Source organism: Pimephales promelas, chromosome 8 (assembly GCF_988280905.1).
Source record: "Pimephales promelas chromosome 8, fPimPro1.hap1.1, whole genome shotgun sequence".
Lineage (NCBI taxonomy): Eukaryota > Metazoa > Chordata > Actinopteri > Cypriniformes > Leuciscidae > Pimephales > Pimephales promelas.
The window spans coordinates 27,888,016-27,905,271 of record NC_142776.1 but is presented as its reverse complement, the minus strand read 5'-3'; the positions used below and the strand labels follow the sequence as shown (position 1 = coordinate 27,905,271).

The following is a 17,256-nucleotide window of genomic DNA, read 5'->3' as shown; positions in this document are numbered from 1 at the left end:
TAATTGAATTCTTACTCTGAAAAATGAAATTACAACGAGTAAGGCTGGGAACAATTTAAGCTAAAACGGCTTGCCATAAATATCGATATAGTAGTCGGGTAAGACAATTGTTTTACTTCAGATTAGTTTTCAGGAATTTGTTGGGGGTATCTAAGAGTCCATACTGTGTGTGTGTGTGTGTGTAGATGGTTGGCAGAATAATCCCTCAGTCTAGATGGGCAAAGTCAATCTTAATTGTGATGGAGACATCCGGCTTGAGTGGCAGGATTAATGTTTTGCTACGAGATTGAATGTCAAGATGGAAGGAGGGGTCGAAAGTGAAAAAAATGGGGTGATATGAAAAGTCACTGTAAAGCTGCAGCTATTTCATGTGAAACAATCATCTACTGAAAATGTTTTTGTATTTTGTTGAATCTGTTCTTAACGTGTAATTCTACTGTTCCAACATACTACTAAAATAATATCATTTTTAAAGTGTGTATATATATATATATATATATATATATATATATATATATATAAGCTGGGTTCAAGCCCTTTCCAAATCTGTTTTTATTTATTTTATCGTTTGTCTGTAACAAAAGTTATGGTTATCTGAATTCGGCTGATCGCTATGATTTTCAGAAACAGAATTTTGAGAAAAACAGGTTTAATTAACAGTCACGTCCTGCTAGCGGGATGACTGGCGCTCCCTTTTCTATTGCCTTTTTTTCATATCACATATTTTAGTAATCATCATAGATTAGGTATCATTCGAAAGCTTACAAACTCAAAACTCAACCTGTGAAAACCGTTTTGAAATTGGACGATTGAGAGGCGAGCAAGATCTTTTAAACCAGCAGCTTCAAACTCTGTTGTTCTCTTGTGCTCCGCATCACACCACACGATAACGCTGGATAAAAATAAATAAATAAAAACTTGTGGGCTGTTGTAGTTTACCCAGGACTGGACTTTATTCTGTTATTTTGTTTATTTTGATAGGTGAACTGTCTTTGTAGTGTTAACTTAAGAGAAGGAGAGCTAAACGGGAGATATTGTTTTTTTTCCCCTCCGCTCCGCCGCTGTGCGTGTTCTTAAAGAGAAACACAGTCTTAAAAGCTGGCCATTATAAATCGCTATTTTTATGCACTAAACTTGTGAATTTTCCCAATATATATATGATACAGAGATCATAAACAAGATTTTATAGAATAATAATTTAACAAAAAACTGACATACAATCTATATTTAGACCTAACTGAAAACGTACCAGCGCGGCATCTGACGGGTTTTCCCAGATCACATCACATATTACATAAGTATATATACACACTTTAAAGAGAGAGAGAGACTGTTTTTGAATTTAGTGGTCTTAGCTATTTTTTTTTTTTAAATAAGGCTGCGTTTACACTTGCCATTAACATGCGATCACCTTGATCCAGTCAAGGATATCGGATCATAAGCCACATAAATTGGCTTCTGTATCTGGATAACAGATCAGATCTCGCATGCAAAAAATAAAAATAAAGAAGAATAAAAAAGAACAAGAAAAAAAAGTGCTTTCTTTACATAAAATGAATGGTTCTACATCTTGTGGGTGCGAAGGTAAACATTTCATGTTCTACATCTTTCAGGTGCGAAGGTAAACATTTCATGATGTACTTCGCATTCGATGGTGTCGCAAAGCCACACAGCTCTCAGTTCCGGAGAGAGAAGGGGGAAAATGACAGTGGGCGGGGTTTTGTGTGACGTCCACTTGTGAATGCAGACACGGTGGCTGGATTGTGTTTACATTGCACCGATCACAATGCGTCCTCGACTACCTCCAATCCTGGACACGCTGATCGGATAACATTCCGATCAGAAACGCGTTTACACTTCCGGACAAAATCCGGATACAAGTTGCATGTTAATGCCAAGTGTAAACGCAGCCAAAGACTTGCTATCTCTTCAAGTCATATCACTTGAAGTGTTCAATCCTGTTGTCTTCAACAGAAGTGTAGGTGTCTCTTTTTTTAACCTGATGGTCTGATCCTATTATTCAACCCAGGTGCAGATGATTAAATGTATAACTCCCAGCTCTACACTTTGCAGAGTCAGCAAACATGGTCCCTGTTGATAAAGAAAGCAGATATTTTCCCATGATTGACAGACAGGTGTAGTCACTGTACCTCTTTAATCTGAGAAATGAAACTTGCCTGCAACTGACAATGACTGTACAATCGAGAGTGACTAAAATGTATGTAATCTTATTTAAACATGGCACTAAACAGATTACATTTAATTTAACTAATCTTCTAGCCACTTGCTGTGTCTGCTCAATAAGCCATTAACCTGTATAATCTAACTTTGTGTCTGGAATAAAATGTAAACTACTGTGTCTTTTTACAGATGCCTACCCTATCTCAGAAGTTGTGTATAAGTGGACTAAAGGCCCTGGCAAATCTGTGGTAGTGGCGGAGGAAGGGTCACGTCTCAACCAGTACCATTTGATTGGCCACACGGCTGGTACGGAAGATATCAGCACAAGTAGAGGTAAACCACTTTGACCCATTCATTGTAATGAGTGTCAGTCAATTGGTAAAAGATCTGTGAATCAACTTGGCAGTTAGGGCCGGTGTCCAAAACGTTTCCTCCCTTAATTGTGAAAATACAATGTTCATTATTCGCCACGATACTGCATTTTACGTATTGTTTTTTTTTTTAAAGAATTTTGTTTAATTAAAAAACTTGTTTAATGTTATTATTATTATACTTGTGTTTATTTTTATGTTTATAGTTTTATACAAACTTTTTATTTCATTTGTAATACATTTTAAATAACAGTAAATAACAGTTTAGCTTACAGTTTGATTTCCAGTAATTACATTGCAGTCCCTTATAGATCTGTCCACTAACATTTTATTTACTTGCCAGAGAGTCATTTTTTCATAGTTCATCTGATCTTCTAACCTGTTGCATCTCAAGGATTATTTGCCGGACCATAATGTGTTGCATCACACCCTTTCAGTTTTATTCTTCTACATCATGTGACGTCGTCTCTCTTAAATAAAGTGATAGCTGTAGTGATTATAGCTTTTTCAAATCAAGCTGGATGACAAATTACACCTCCCACTCACGGCCAGCTGTCTCTTGGACCAGCATGAGCATAGGAAGAGATGAAGATAGAGAGGGAGGGTAAAAAACAACACTTATCCTGAGCCATTGGGTCTGGAGGGTTAATCCTCATGCCTACCCATCAGTTGTGCTTTTACCATGTGACGTCGGTCCGCCGCCATTGGCTCAAGCCGGCAAGAGAAGAAGGGAGGGGGGGGGGATAGGCGGCATCTGCTTAATTCGGTTATGTAAAGAGGACTTGTAATACACTCATATCATTGCTGCCTCTAGCTTTGTAATCATTAAGCTTGGGGGAGGGAGTCGGGGGCTTCCCCTTGTTCCGCCTTTATGGATGTATGATAACCGTGCTGAGCTGGCGTCCAGTCATATTCACTAAGACATTTATCGTACTTTGATCGTGAGCTAGGAAAACAATACCAACTGCGCTGACCATGTTATGTTTTGAACCCTGCTGAACCATCTCTCTTTCTCACTGTGATTGATTTACACATCAAAGTACACCAGCTGTCATCACGTTGCCAAAGGCTTTTTTAGACACAAGCTTTCAGGCCATGGCCTTCCTTTCAGGGAGACCCCCCGCCTCAGTCATTACTGCTGCTAATCTGAGGTGTAAACCTCTTTACAAAGTCATAAATAGATACACCAGTACTTCATATCACGAGCACAGAGCCATTAAGCTCAACATAGAAAACCGGGTAGAGAAGAAAGAAGGAGCAAAGGAGGGAGAAAAAAAAATACTTTTTTAGAGTCTGCCGCCATACAGGGGTGAAATTATTTCTGGTGGAAATGTCAACATTCAATCACATGGCCCGCACTGTAAAGACATCCAGATAACCTGTCACCTTTTATTAATAAGAACTTCCATCCAGAAAATAGCACCTGTCCTTCCCAACTGTTTCAAATTGATTTAGAATCTGACCCCCTTCAGATGCTCAACCGTTCCTGTCGACTTTCAATGCTACAGTATGTTTTTTGAAGTGTAGAAAAGCAGACCACTCACCAGTTGACCAACATGGCAGCGTTGTTCTCTGCTATGAATGGGAGTTCTCCATAAACACTCCAAAAACTTAGCAGTAAAATCCACCACAGTCGCATGTTTGCAGCTCTCAGAAGATTCCCACCCAGCAGGGCACATCCAAGGTGCAATATATGAAATGGGGCGCTGCCAGTCGTTCTTTCTTCCCTGTCATTGAAATAAAGGGGTGAGCAAGCCGAAGGGGATGCGACGAGCCCCTCGTGATGAGGACATCTTTGCCCCTAGGGCCCTCCCGATGTTCAAACTTTTCCTTGACTTCCAAGGCTCAACAGCTTGTCGTGCTCTTCATCTGATCCACTTGATCTATCCCCTCTGATTCCGACTAGATTTAACGTTTTCGCTGTGTTGTCTTCACTCTTTTTTTGTTCCCTCACTCTCTTTCTGCGTGCTGTATCCTAAACGTGGATGGCCTGGCCTGACAGAATGGATGTAACTATTGAAAGAGCGAGAGACAGACATGTGACAGACAGTGTGTGTGTGTGTGAGAGAGAGAGAGAGAGAGAGAAGCCTACAGGATGCAGATTGTGACAAGGGATTAGTGGGACACAAAAATCCGATTTTGCCAGGAGAAAGCAGCAGTCATCAGTGGATTTTCTATAGTTTATCAGACTGTGTGGCTCAAAAGGATTTTTTTTTTTTTTTTCAAAAAAGCTTCAAATTCAATCTTCGCTTGGTTAACAGGATATATAGTTTTTTCACTTTGTATTCTCTTATCTATTCTAGTTAATGATTTACCTCACCATGTTCCAGAGCACAGTTTGACAGCTCTTAAGCACATCATAAATGTCGCTTTTATTTAGATGATTCTATCCATTTCCATACTAGTGATTTATGTAGTTTTTATTCATTTAAAGTGATCTATTATAATAAGTTTGACTAAAACAGTCAAATCATCTTTGTGGTCAGACTTTACATAAACTGTCCACTATTTGGTGCTAATGAGACCAACATCCAGGATGTCAAAGTGCTTCCCTAAAAGAATACTGACAGAAAAATTCCATAATCACATCACTTCCCAATTGTTTTGATTTGTCTCATATTATGCCTCTATCTTCCCTTGACTTGTGTCACCACCTCTCTCTCTCTCTCTCTCTTTTTCTCATTTTCTTTTTAAACCTCTCAGCTGGTTTGCACTTATCCCTCCCAAGAGTTTAATCACACTCTATCCCTCCCTCTCTTAGTCCCTTTGTTTCTTCTCTTACTTATTTTTCCATTACTGTTTTCGATTCTCATCCTTTCTCTCATTTCATTCTTCTTCTGTTTCATTGTTCCCCTGCAGGTCAATACACAGTCATGATGGCCCATTTCTACCTGAAGAGGAAGATTGGTTACTTTGTGATTCAGACTTACATGCCCTGCTTCATGACTGTCATTCTGTCCCAAGTCTCATTCTGGCTCAACCGTGAATCTGTCCCTGCCAGGACTGTCTTCGGTTAGTGCATCCTTTTACAATTTTTTTTTTTTGGCAATTCAGATTTTATACAGATTTCCTTTTTTAATCTACATCAATCAGTTCGCCCCTCATGGAGGATGCCACGTTGAGATCACATTGAGATTTTGTAATTTAAAAAATATATTTATATAATCATATATATATTTCTACATAGCTTTAATTTGTTTTCCTTTTTTTGTTGTTGACATTTTAGTACTTCAACTTATTTAATTTAGTTTATAATTTTCAGTTTTCAGAAAACAATGATAAATATCGAAAGGACATTACATGTAGTTATGCAATGCTGGCGTTATTAACATAACAAAGTAGCCTAAAATTTGCACGATTTTGCATGATATGCGATTTTTAGATTTAATCGGCGCGATTTACTGCAATGTCAGAACCAGAACAAAAGTGGATGTTTCTCACTAGTTCAGATGACATTTCCTGGTGAAAATTATTATGTTGGTCATACTTCCAAAAAGAATAATCTGTGATTCTGAATGCCAGTATCGACACACGGCGCGGTGACTGACAGCCTCACACTCTCCTCAAACATTGTGTTCATCCACGCTGTGCCGTGTCCAGGGTGTTGTAGTACAACTCACGTAAAGTTGATAATTACACGAATGACTGTAATTGCAGATTTCGAACAGAGATGGCGACAAAGAGGAAAAACTACAGACTGCAGCTTTAACCTGCTGTCAGCCCTGCTGGTTGATGGTGTAAATTCACCATCTAATTCTTGATGCAAAAAAGCATCATTCTTTATTGAGAAAACCCAAATTAAGTGTATAATGTTTATAGCTTTGGTGATTTGCTTGAAAACTTGAGAAAATGCTAACGTTAATGCTAATAGCTTTCTCCAGTTATTATAGATCTCTAAGACAGATTTTGTTTATTTGTTGATATTTCAGATTTTGTTTTTTTCAAGAAAGGTTTTATTCTCTACGGACCAGGGGCCTCATGTATAAACGTTGCGTACGCACAAAATGGGCATAGAAATATGCGTACGCATTTTCCACGCGCACATCGGGATTTATAAAAAATAAACTCGGCGTAAATAAGTGCGCACCGTAAGGATGCTCTTGACCGTGCGTACGCACTCTTTTAGAAGAGTATGGGTTTTGGCGACACCGATGGTGAGCTGGAGTCAAATGTCTTTTTGCTTACTATTAGACAGAGAATCTAAAGAAAATTATACATCTACAGAAAGATAATACAAATATAATTTCACAAACCTATCATCACTTGAAGCAAACATCCATCCCTTCTTAAATGACCGTGCCAGCACGCGCGTTGGGCCGTTTGGTGAAACTGACGCACATAGCCTATAATCTAACGGCAGATGAAGTAAAACCGTAAATCTTCATTATGAGTCCAAATCATAAATACAGTCCATATTCACAATAACAGTTTAAATAAATAAGAGAATGGTTTAAACTATGTTTTACTTAAGATATAAACATTTAGATTAAATATGCCATTAAAATATGAAAAATATTTTTTTTTTCATAAGATAAAATATTTTAAATATGAGTTAAACTCTTAAACTACATGAAATCATTACTGAGAAGTTACAATATATATATATATATATATATATATATATTCAATAAAAAGAAATAGACCTATTTGTTGTGGATGCATTGCTTTTGAACACTTTTCTTCTGGCATGCTGTGTTTTAATGTTTTAACTAGAGATTGTCTGAGAAAACTATTTCGTGCAAATAATGCACAACCATGTCTATCTCTTTCCATTAAAATATAAATCAATTAAAAATACTATTTGGCCAGTGGAAAAGATTGAGAAAAACTTTCTCTGAAATGTATTTAACACTATTTGATTTAATCATTCAAAAACAAGGCAAGGATATAGGCCATTAAAACAAAATGTTTGTAATAATGTGACGGCACATCCGCATTTCATATTTTTCTTACGTCTTGTACCGTTAAACTTGGTATCACGTGGATGAATAATCATATGCAAATGATATGCAGATGAGGATATGCATATTTAAACTAGGCGTTGTAATCTCCATATGTGGTTATTTCGGGGAGGAGACGCACATCCGCATAATCTTCCGCTGACTGGGATTTATAAAGTGAATTCTGCGCAGGTTCTGGCGTACGAACGGTTTTATAAATCTGAAAACTTTTGTGCGTACGCAAATTCTGCCTTATGTGCGTATGCACACTTTAAGGATGAAATCTACGCAAAGTTTTATACATGAGGCCCCAGGCCTCCATCTAATAAGTGAATCCAAATATAGCCTTATGTGATTTCTTAAAAATGAATGCTAAAGCTAATAGACTTTTCCAGTGATTATAGATCTCTTACATAGAAACACACACTGATTGCCCCTTTTAAAAAACTCATTAGTGGTCTTTATAGCATCAGATATTTACTCCCCAAGGCATGACTGTATGCAGAGCATCTTTTAGAACTATATTCCCTTTTCACTCTTCTGGCATATATGGATTCTTAGCTGTTGCTCCTTTTGGCCATCAGTTAATGTTTTGCTTACATCGATAATTCTCATCAAAATGGAAATCAGAATTGACTGATTCAATCAGAGGGAATGAAGAACTAATCCACTCAGATGATTGTTTCTGAATTCACACCGCCATTTCCATTTAATTCTGAGGCCTTGAATTGTATCTTGGCAATAATCAGCAATAACAAGCGAGCAGACAGTCCACAAGGAATATGTGCCCACGCAAACAAGATCTCTATGACTGGCCAACAAAGGATACATCAAGACAAAACACTTTCTCACACACTTATACAAATATCCATGAACAGTGGTTTAAAGACCCGCTAACTGATATCGCACATGTGACAGTATTTTATTTGCATAGCCCGAGGCTGAGAAATCCCGGAGCTGATGCCTAAGAGACTGTAGTACCATAGCTATTTATGTTTAAAAGTCTCTGTGTCCGCTGCCTGGGGCAATCTGCAGATCTCCCTCTGACAGGGACAGACACCACTGCTCCTTCAGCAATTCTCCAGAACTATTGTCAGGTGCTTTGCATAAAGAATATTTAATGATACTTTCACTCTAAGGGCATGCTTGATGTTAAAAAAGGTTATATTTGAACTGCATTGATGCTGTGTTTGACCTTTTGTTGTACTTTTTTTTCTTTGAATAAACTGCATTTCTGGGAATAAAATTATATTAATGTTAGCATTCCCCACTGGTTTTGGTTTGTTTTGTTGTTAAGATGAGTTTATGATTCATGAATCAAGTATTTTAAAAATGAAAAGAATTATGTTGGATGAAAGACAAAATTTCCCTGTCACTAGTAGTGGCATTCACAAAATGAATGAAAAGATTTTTATGGATTACTGTTATATTTTTTGGCACACAAATAATTTTATTTTAAAAGCATTGCATTGCCTTGCATAAATAAGTTACAGTTTAACACTTTTACATTTTTAAAATAAATTATAGTTTTACTATCTTTACAATTTTTTTATGTTTTTGAAAGAAGTCTCATGCTCATCAAAACGGCATTTATTCAAAAATACAGTAAATACAGTAATACTGTGAAATATTATTACAATCTAAAACAACTGTTTTCTTTTAGCTTATTTCTGTGATGGCAAAGCTAAATTTTCAGCAGCCATTACTTCACAGGATTCTTCAGAAATAACTCTAATATGCTGATTTGGTGCTCAATCAAGAAATACATGTCTATAAATAGAATGCGTTCTTGCTGAATAAATGTATTTATTTATTTTATATTATTTATTTATTTATATTTTAAAAATTAATTTCTGATCTCAATGGTATTATATCAGGGTTTCCTCAAAAATATTAAGCAGCAAAAACCGTTTTCAACAATGATCTGAATAAGAAATATTTTTTAAGCACCAAATAAGCATGTTAGATTGATTTCTGACAGGATCATGTAACAGTGAAGACCAGAGTAATAGAATAAGACAATTCTTTCAAAAACATAAAAAAAACAGTTGTTCCAAACTTTTTTTTATTTTTTTTTACCAGTTGTACATTTATTTTGTATGGAAGAGGATTAAGGAAGAGGACAACTCTGCCATCTCCTCTATGTGTGAACAATGATTTCATTTCGACTTTTTTTTTCTCAAAACACTACTTTATTCTCGAAATTTAAAGAGTTTAATCTCGCATTATAATGACTTTAATCTCATTATTTAATGAGTTTATTCTTAAAATTGTATTACGACTTTTTTCTCGAAATTTAACAAGTTTAATCTCGCAATATAATGACTTTAATCTCGTTATTTAATGAGTTTATTCTCAAGATTGTATTTAGACTTTTTTCTTGAAATTTAACACGTTTAATCTCGCATTATAATGACTTTAATCTTGGTTTTATAATGACTTTAATCTTGGATGGTTTTATTTTTTTTATTATTGGTTGGCCCTAATCCTCTTCCATAATTTTGCTTTAGAGAACTCTTATCTTATAATATTTTTAACATCTTTGTTTGATCCTTGACAGGTGTGACCACAGTGTTAACCATGACCACCCTCAGCATCAGCGCACGCAACTCTCTTCCTAAAGTGGCGTATGCCACCGCCATGGATTGGTTCATCGCCGTTTGCTATGCCTTTGTGTTTTCAGCGCTTATTGAGTTTGCCACAGTCAACTACTTTACCAAACGCAGCTGGGCATGGGATGGAAAGAAGGCATTGGAAGCCCAGCAGCCTAAAGTAAGTTAGTATGTGTTTGAGTGTTTTGTGCATACGTGATGTTCAACTCTCAGAAAGTGTATTTTTTTGAGTGCAATTGCACAGCATGTCAGTTCAGTTTTGACGTGAAGATCGCAATACACTGCATCGCTCGGAGTGGTTATATAATGTGCTTTTTTCTAATTGTTTCGATACACACAAACAGCTGGAGAGTCCTCAGTGACAACATTTCAGAGAGTGACACTTACTCATTTCAGCGGCTTTATTAGATGTGCTGCATTTGTGTTAGCTGCTGATGAATGTCACATTTTGAAATTCCACAAGATGAATTATTAGCCTTTATCCAGAATGCCCTTCAGAGCAGCCACTTCGTTGAAATTTCTGAGATCTGCTTGTTTGATGTTCATGTAAATGCCAGGTTTCCCCTTACGCAAGATCCATTTTCACCCAGGTGGTAATTTTTCTTTTACACTGAACAGAATTCAAAGAGCGGTCAGTGCACATGTCACTGTGGTGAGTGTGTTAGTAAAGGTTCTACAGTTAGACCTCTGAAGGTCAGATTTGGACCTCCAGCACAGCTTTCTTAATGTCACCCTCCATTTTTTTTTATCAAACACCAGCTTATTCTTTCTCTCCTGCTGAGGAGTCTTTCTAAAAGCCCAAAACCACTGCTGTGGGGTCCTTCTTTAGGCGAGAGCAGTAAGTGATGTAAAAAAAAAAGACTTTTCATTATTGGCATTATAGGTATACACACATTTGATAAAAAAAATATAGCAAAAACAGTAATTTTGGGAAAAATTATTACAATTTAAATATTTTTTTATCTTCTGTGATGGCAAAGCTGAATTTGAAAGAAAATTAGAAAGTGCTGTGTCCTCGTTTTATGATACCTGAGGACACCCATGGTCTTTGCGTCGTTTGCTTGGGAGCGGAGCATGCATGTTCAGCACGCGAGGGGGAAACATTTCGCTCATGCTTGACCCTCTTCTCAAGAGATGAGGGACAATCTAGACCCGACCATCTGATCAAACTGTAGACCTATTTCAAATGTATGTTTTATTTCAAAAGCCTCAAATTAGAGATGGTTGTTGTAGTACAATTGAAGAGTTTGTTTTAGAGTCAAATAATATTTTTGAAAATGTTAAATCTGGGTTCAGGAAGCATCATAGTCCCTACCGAGTCTACACTTTTAAAAATTATAAATGATATTTTGTTATTTGTAGACTCAGGGGACTCAGTCATGTTTCTACTCTAAGATTTGACCACAAAATCCTTATCTCGCGCCTTGTACTATATGTGGGCATTAAATGTTGTGCTCTGGATTGGTTTAAATCATATCTTCATGATAGATCTTTCTCTGTTTGTCTCAATGGTTTTTCTTCATCTAGATGTGCCTTGAATTTTGTTCAAGGCTCTATTTTGGCTCCTGTTTTGTTCTCACTATAAATGCTTCCTTCAGGGTTAATTTTTACCAAGGATTGGGTGTCATTCATATTCATTTCTCTGCTGATGACACCCACATTTATCTGCCCTTGAAGCATACTGATAAAACAAACTTAAGATCCTTAGTTGCTTGTCTGTCTGACATTAACTTTAAAAAAAAAAAAAAAAAAAAAAACTTGCAATGTTTTAACTACTAGACTAACGGAGACTTGTTACGGTAATTGTATACTGTTGCCCTCTTGCTGGTTTAATTACGTCTATTGTTCTACTCGGTTGTAAGTCGCTTTGGATAAAAGCGTCAGCTAAATGATTAAATGTAAAAGATTATGATTTGGTAGACTTGGTCTCCTGTAATTTTTGATTCGCCACTCAAATTTGATAAATTCTGTAGTTAAATCTATTTTTTTTAAATCACGATTGCTATCTTAAGCTAAGACTAGAGGTTTTTATCCTTTCTAGAGTTTTAGAGAGTGATCCATGCATTTGTGTCATCTTGATTTATCCTCTTTATATTGGAATAAGTCAATCTAATATAAATCGACTTTACACTCAGATGGTGAAAAATGCAGCTGCCATACTCTTGACTTGCACCCTGAAGTTTGATCATATCAAACCTGTATTGTGTTCTTTGCATTGGCTGTTGGTCTGTTACAGAATTGATTTTAAAGGTCCCCTGACATGGGGTTATTTTATTATTTTATAATGTTTCCTGGGTTGCCCTTATAATGTTAGTATGTTTTTAGATCAAAAATAGTCATAATTTAGAAATAAAAGGCAATTATCCTAGCCCGATTTTAGCCTCTGATTTGAACGCTCTGTTTGAAGGGGTGTGTCCGCTGTGGGATTCAGTGTAGCCAGCCACTGCTGTGATTGGCTGACATGCTTGCATATGAAATACTGTATCCATGTATTACATGCGAAACTTTCTCAAATACTTTTTACTACACCTATTATATTATTTTTACTATTACAGCTATCAAGATTAACGCATCGTGAGAAGTTTTTAAAGTATTTAGATCTATTCCCATCACATACAATTTTTCCGTGATGAGCATTGAGCAAGCAGGACAGTCTGTTGATCGCAAGAATGAATATCGTATCATTGCAACGCAGTTTCTGCTCTCTCTCTAATGCTTTCACCAATGCAGACATGATGATGTACATAAAGTAAGAGCTTCGTTGTGCAGTGTGCATCATTGATTTCATAACGAGTTGTCCAGATAAACTTGTGCTGTGTGGAAAGATTGTTCTTTGATTGCTTTCTGTATAATTTTCTCAGAATTTAAATACGATTATTTTCATCCTACTAAAAGAAACGATGTGAAGTTGATATTTTAGTCACTGATGCAAACAGTATTGAACGATTTTGAGAGAACTTGGCTTAACTTACTGAACTTGAAAAATTAGGCTACACATCAGAAACTGTTGCTTGGTAGCTCGATTGATTTATTTTCAGACGTTCATCGAGGTGAGGAAACAGCCGTTGGTGAAATGTTTGGACCATACAAAACTTTGGGAAGTGTTGATGGCGCATTTCCAGAGAAAATAAAATTAATCCATTGTTTCTTCAGAGGCTCGGATGAAGGAACTAAAAAATACTTTTGTGTTCAATTTGTATATCCGAACACTGATCAACTGCCATGCTTCGCTCGTTTGCAAGCCATGATATCTCTCGAGGAAAAACTCAAATCTCAAAGCTATTTCTCTTGGGAGGTAACCTTTCCTCGTTATAACGTAATAACGAGGAGATTCAAGATCAGCTCGTCTGAGCTGCAGAAAAGAGAAAAATAGCCAAAGCTCGGTTTACACCGATTGAAAATTCTAGACACGAGGGAACCAAATACAGGCTAGGGGAACTAATATTATTGTTAAAAAACCTTAGAAAGTGAAAATTTCATGTCAGGGGACCTTTAATATTTTACTTGTACTTTTGTTTTTAAAGCTCTGAACGGATCAACTCCAAAATATCTCTGTGAACTTATAAATCCAAATACATCGGTTAGATCCAGTGTTGTGCAAGCTACTTGGAAAATGTAGTGAGATAAACTAGCAGTTACTGTACATGAAATGACGCTTCACTACACTGAAGCTACCACCTTGGGAAATTTAGCAAGCTAAGCTACAGCAATACGGCTAAACGAGTTTACTACATCTAAGCTATTTTTTATTTTTGTTTAATTTTTATATTGAATCAACTTCATTCCAAGTCAATGCTGTCTCATTTATCAGTAAAACTGACAAATTATGCCTGCCTATCTGTTTAACTGACAGTTTAATTGTTTATTCAACAATTGTTCCAAACCAATTTGGCAACAAACAAAAAAATGAAACCATAACTATATAAAACCACATAGATACCTATAATAACTTTTAACAAAATCAGGTGTCGGTTTTTCAAAAAAACGCTGTTGGAAAGTTGGTCTGACCGAGCACCACAATAAACGTGTAGCCAATCAGCATTAGGGGGCATATGATGATGGAGGAGAAAGAGTGAGCAAGAGGGAGATTTTAAGAAATACTGCTATGATAAATAGACATCCAGTCTTGCATTGTGTGTGCAACTGAGGCCAGCTAGTCACACCAGAATAGAGAAGCTGGTGTTTAATGTCCTTGTTAGCACCTGTCTCGCATGCTGGCGATCGGGTTTCGAGACCAGCTCGGAGCAAGGCGGTTGTGTGCGGGCTGTAAAGTGAAGTAATGAAGAGCAGGGGTGGGTTTGTTTAGGTTGATTTCACACATCAACAGTATTCAACGTTTTTTTAAAAATTGCTTACTCTACCTTTAATGAATGGTGGTGTGTTTATGTAGTGTATATGCGTGTTCTGAATTATTTATAGCAATTTTGTTGTTATTCAACAAAATTATTCAACAAAGTTATTCAATGAAAATCTTTCTTTCCAGTGAGCTGTTAACTGCTGTGACCACTCGAGAATGGATTTTTCCAATTTGATCCAGTTCATGTATTGTAAACTAGATTACAATCAATTTACAATCAATTAAATGGGCTTTCTATAAGCAACTCAATACTTTTGTCCACTGGCATGGTGACAAATTACTTCTTCCCACCTGAAAGTACTGGATATATGCAGTACAGCAGGATTTTTAGAGCTGGAACCACATCCTCTCTTCAATCTAAAGTAATTATAGTAATTGTGGAGAAAAAAAATGCGTGAAAGCATGATAACTTCTCTAGATGAATATTTGCCCAATGTCTCACTGATTGAGAACAGAAGATTACTGTGATAAACTAACTGGCATTTTACTTTAAAACTGCCTCGAAGTCACTTGCACATACTCTTGGTAGCAGTCTTGACTGCTCCATTATTATACTGTTGCTTTATTAATTCACTTCTTCTGCTGGCCTTGCAGAGGCCATTGTTTAATGTTCTGAGTCAGATTTCTGTTAACCCTGGCTGTTTTTCCACCTTTAATTAGAAGTGTACGACCTTCACACTGGTTCATTATCTGGGCTTTCTGCAAACAGATAGTTAGCAGCTTCATTCTTACACTGACAATCTTGTTTAAAATCTCTTGACTCTAAAAATATCTTCTCCTCACCTTTCTCAACCACAGAAAAAAGACCCACTGGCGCTCTCCAAAAAGCCGAACAATGCCTGCTCATCTGGAGTTAACTTCACCCCCAACATCACAAAGGATGCGGCTATCTCCACCATCTCCAACAGCACCACTGTTCAGTTGAAGAGCGCTGAGACCAAGCCCGCAATGGACCCCAAAAAGACCTACAACAGCGTCAGCAAAATTGACAAGATGTCCCGGATAGTGTTCCCGGTCCTCTTTGGGACTTTTAACTTGGTCTACTGGGCCACATACCTCAACAGGGAACCGGTGATTAAAGGTGCCGTTTAACCCCCGCAAAATACCTGACGCCACCGCAACATTCCCTTCACAGCCTCTTTTTCTTCTCCTCTTCAGTATTCAACAACATGCTATTCTCATGACGAGCACTCATTTACTGCACCTCTCACTTCGCTAACCTATAAGAGGAGTGCTCTTCTTGCATTTCTTTCCTGATATCATAAATTGCATGGGAATATAATTGCCATATTTGCCTTGACTTCTTATTTTATATTTCCCTGGTTTCCACTGGTTATTGCATTCATCTTACAATGCACTATACAAGCAACCATTTCTTTCATAATTTTTTTTTTCCAAAGGACCTGGACAAAAATTACTGCATTTGGCATCAACATTTATCACAGACTAAAAAAAAAAAAAAAATTAAGAAAAGAAGTACAGCAAGGCCAAATGCTATGCAAAAACAGTTTTCTACTATGTTGTAATGGGTAATTGCTTATAATGAAACCCTTGCTTTATATTAATGGACTTGAGGCTTCTCTACTTAATGTTTAATAGCTTTAGCATCAGTGGTGTTAGGCAGGCAGATGCTATGCTATGTTTTAGCCATGCTAAAAATGTTGCCTTCAGAGGGATTACTTCATACCACGAGGACTCGGTAATGTCCCGCAATTACTGATTTCACTTTCATTTGTCATTTTTTTTCTAAGCTTTTTTGAAGTAGCTCAATAGAAATGTGCACCTTAGGCAGCTTTTCACACTTAAGACCAAGATATTCTGCAAGGTGAACAAGGTCGGGTTGCAGCTAAGACTTTCAAATCATTTGTACATAGCTTGTGTATGCTTTGCTTTTAATGTAGATGCGGCTTAACATTAGTGAGGAAGAGCTGAAAATGGTTCTGTGCAGCCAAAGCGACATGATTGGGAGCTAGGTTGCTGATGGTGAAAACACAGACTGTGTTGTGAAATACTGTAGGCTTTGACAGAATATGCCATTTCTTTACAGTTAATAGTTTTTAATTTGGCTTTTCATGCTGTTTAGGTGGCAGCCATTTTCTTACTTTTCTCTTTGTTGTAAATCGGTCAGTGGGCTTTGAGGTTAGAACGAGTCAGAAAAAGCCTTTAATGTTGACACCTAGCGATATTTTTTGCATCACCAAGACATGTGAAATCAAATGATCAGGTAAAAAGTTTGTTCTGAAAACAAAATGAAAGAAACATTTACATAGTAATGAATACTATTTTTTCAGACTCTCAAAATGTGAAGAAAGACAGAAAGAAGGTCAAACAAACCGTAGAAAGGTTGAACCTGCTGTTGTCAAGCATGTTAAAATGGAAATGTCACACCATAATGCCATTTCTGGCCTTCAACTGAAACGCATGGCTACTTACTTGGGCAATTACATGGAGGAGAGAACAATGGCCTTGTTACTGCGAAAATGTGACTTGGGAAGATTTGGTTTTTATCCTGTAATCATTCTATTCTGAACTTGTTTCATGGAAGTGAAACGGCACAAAGAACTAAGTGACCTAATGGATGATGTGTAGCTCATTAAGAGGCCAACTACAAGAGCCATTAAACTCCTCTCTTCTGTATGCCACTCAGGCCTATAGGAGAATGAATCATGAAAAGTGTTTGAGTGAGTCGGTAATTTGCCCTTTTACAACAATGGATGTTTCCAGAAATGTACAGCTGTTCCTCAAAGCATACATGTCTGAAGCAATAAATTCTGCCTGATACGTTTCTTGACCAA

The 17,256-nt window shown here is 36.9% G+C and overlaps 2 protein-coding genes across 6 annotated transcripts in view; one reads left to right on the top strand and one right to left on the bottom strand.

Moving 5' to 3' along the window:
* The window catches only part of gabrb3 (gamma-aminobutyric acid type A receptor subunit beta3), a 184,381-nt gene that overhangs the window by 74,644 nt on the left and 92,481 nt on the right, over positions 1-17,256 (bottom strand). For 3 of the 5 annotated variants that reach the window (XM_089134257.1, XM_039689713.2, XM_039689717.2), the window contains exon 2: positions 4,097-4,565. The exons of the other annotated variants lie outside the window; for them this stretch is intronic. In XM_089134257.1, coding sequence (XP_088990383.1) covers positions 4,097-4,191 — 95 coding nt within the window. In that variant the 5' untranslated portion in view covers positions 4,192-4,565. The remainder of the gene's footprint in view (positions 1-4,096; positions 4,566-17,256) is intronic. 5 annotated transcript variants of the gene reach the window in all.
* The window catches only part of gabra5 (gamma-aminobutyric acid type A receptor subunit alpha5), a 43,227-nt gene extending 25,971 nt beyond the window's left edge, over positions 1-17,256 (top strand). The window contains exons 7-10 of the mRNA XM_039689720.2: positions 2,371-2,514; positions 5,412-5,564; positions 10,053-10,264; positions 15,260-17,256. Coding sequence (XP_039545654.1) covers positions 2,371-2,514; positions 5,412-5,564; positions 10,053-10,264; positions 15,260-15,553 — 803 coding nt within the window. The 3' untranslated portion in view covers positions 15,554-17,256. The remainder of the gene's footprint in view (positions 1-2,370; positions 2,515-5,411; positions 5,565-10,052; positions 10,265-15,259) is intronic.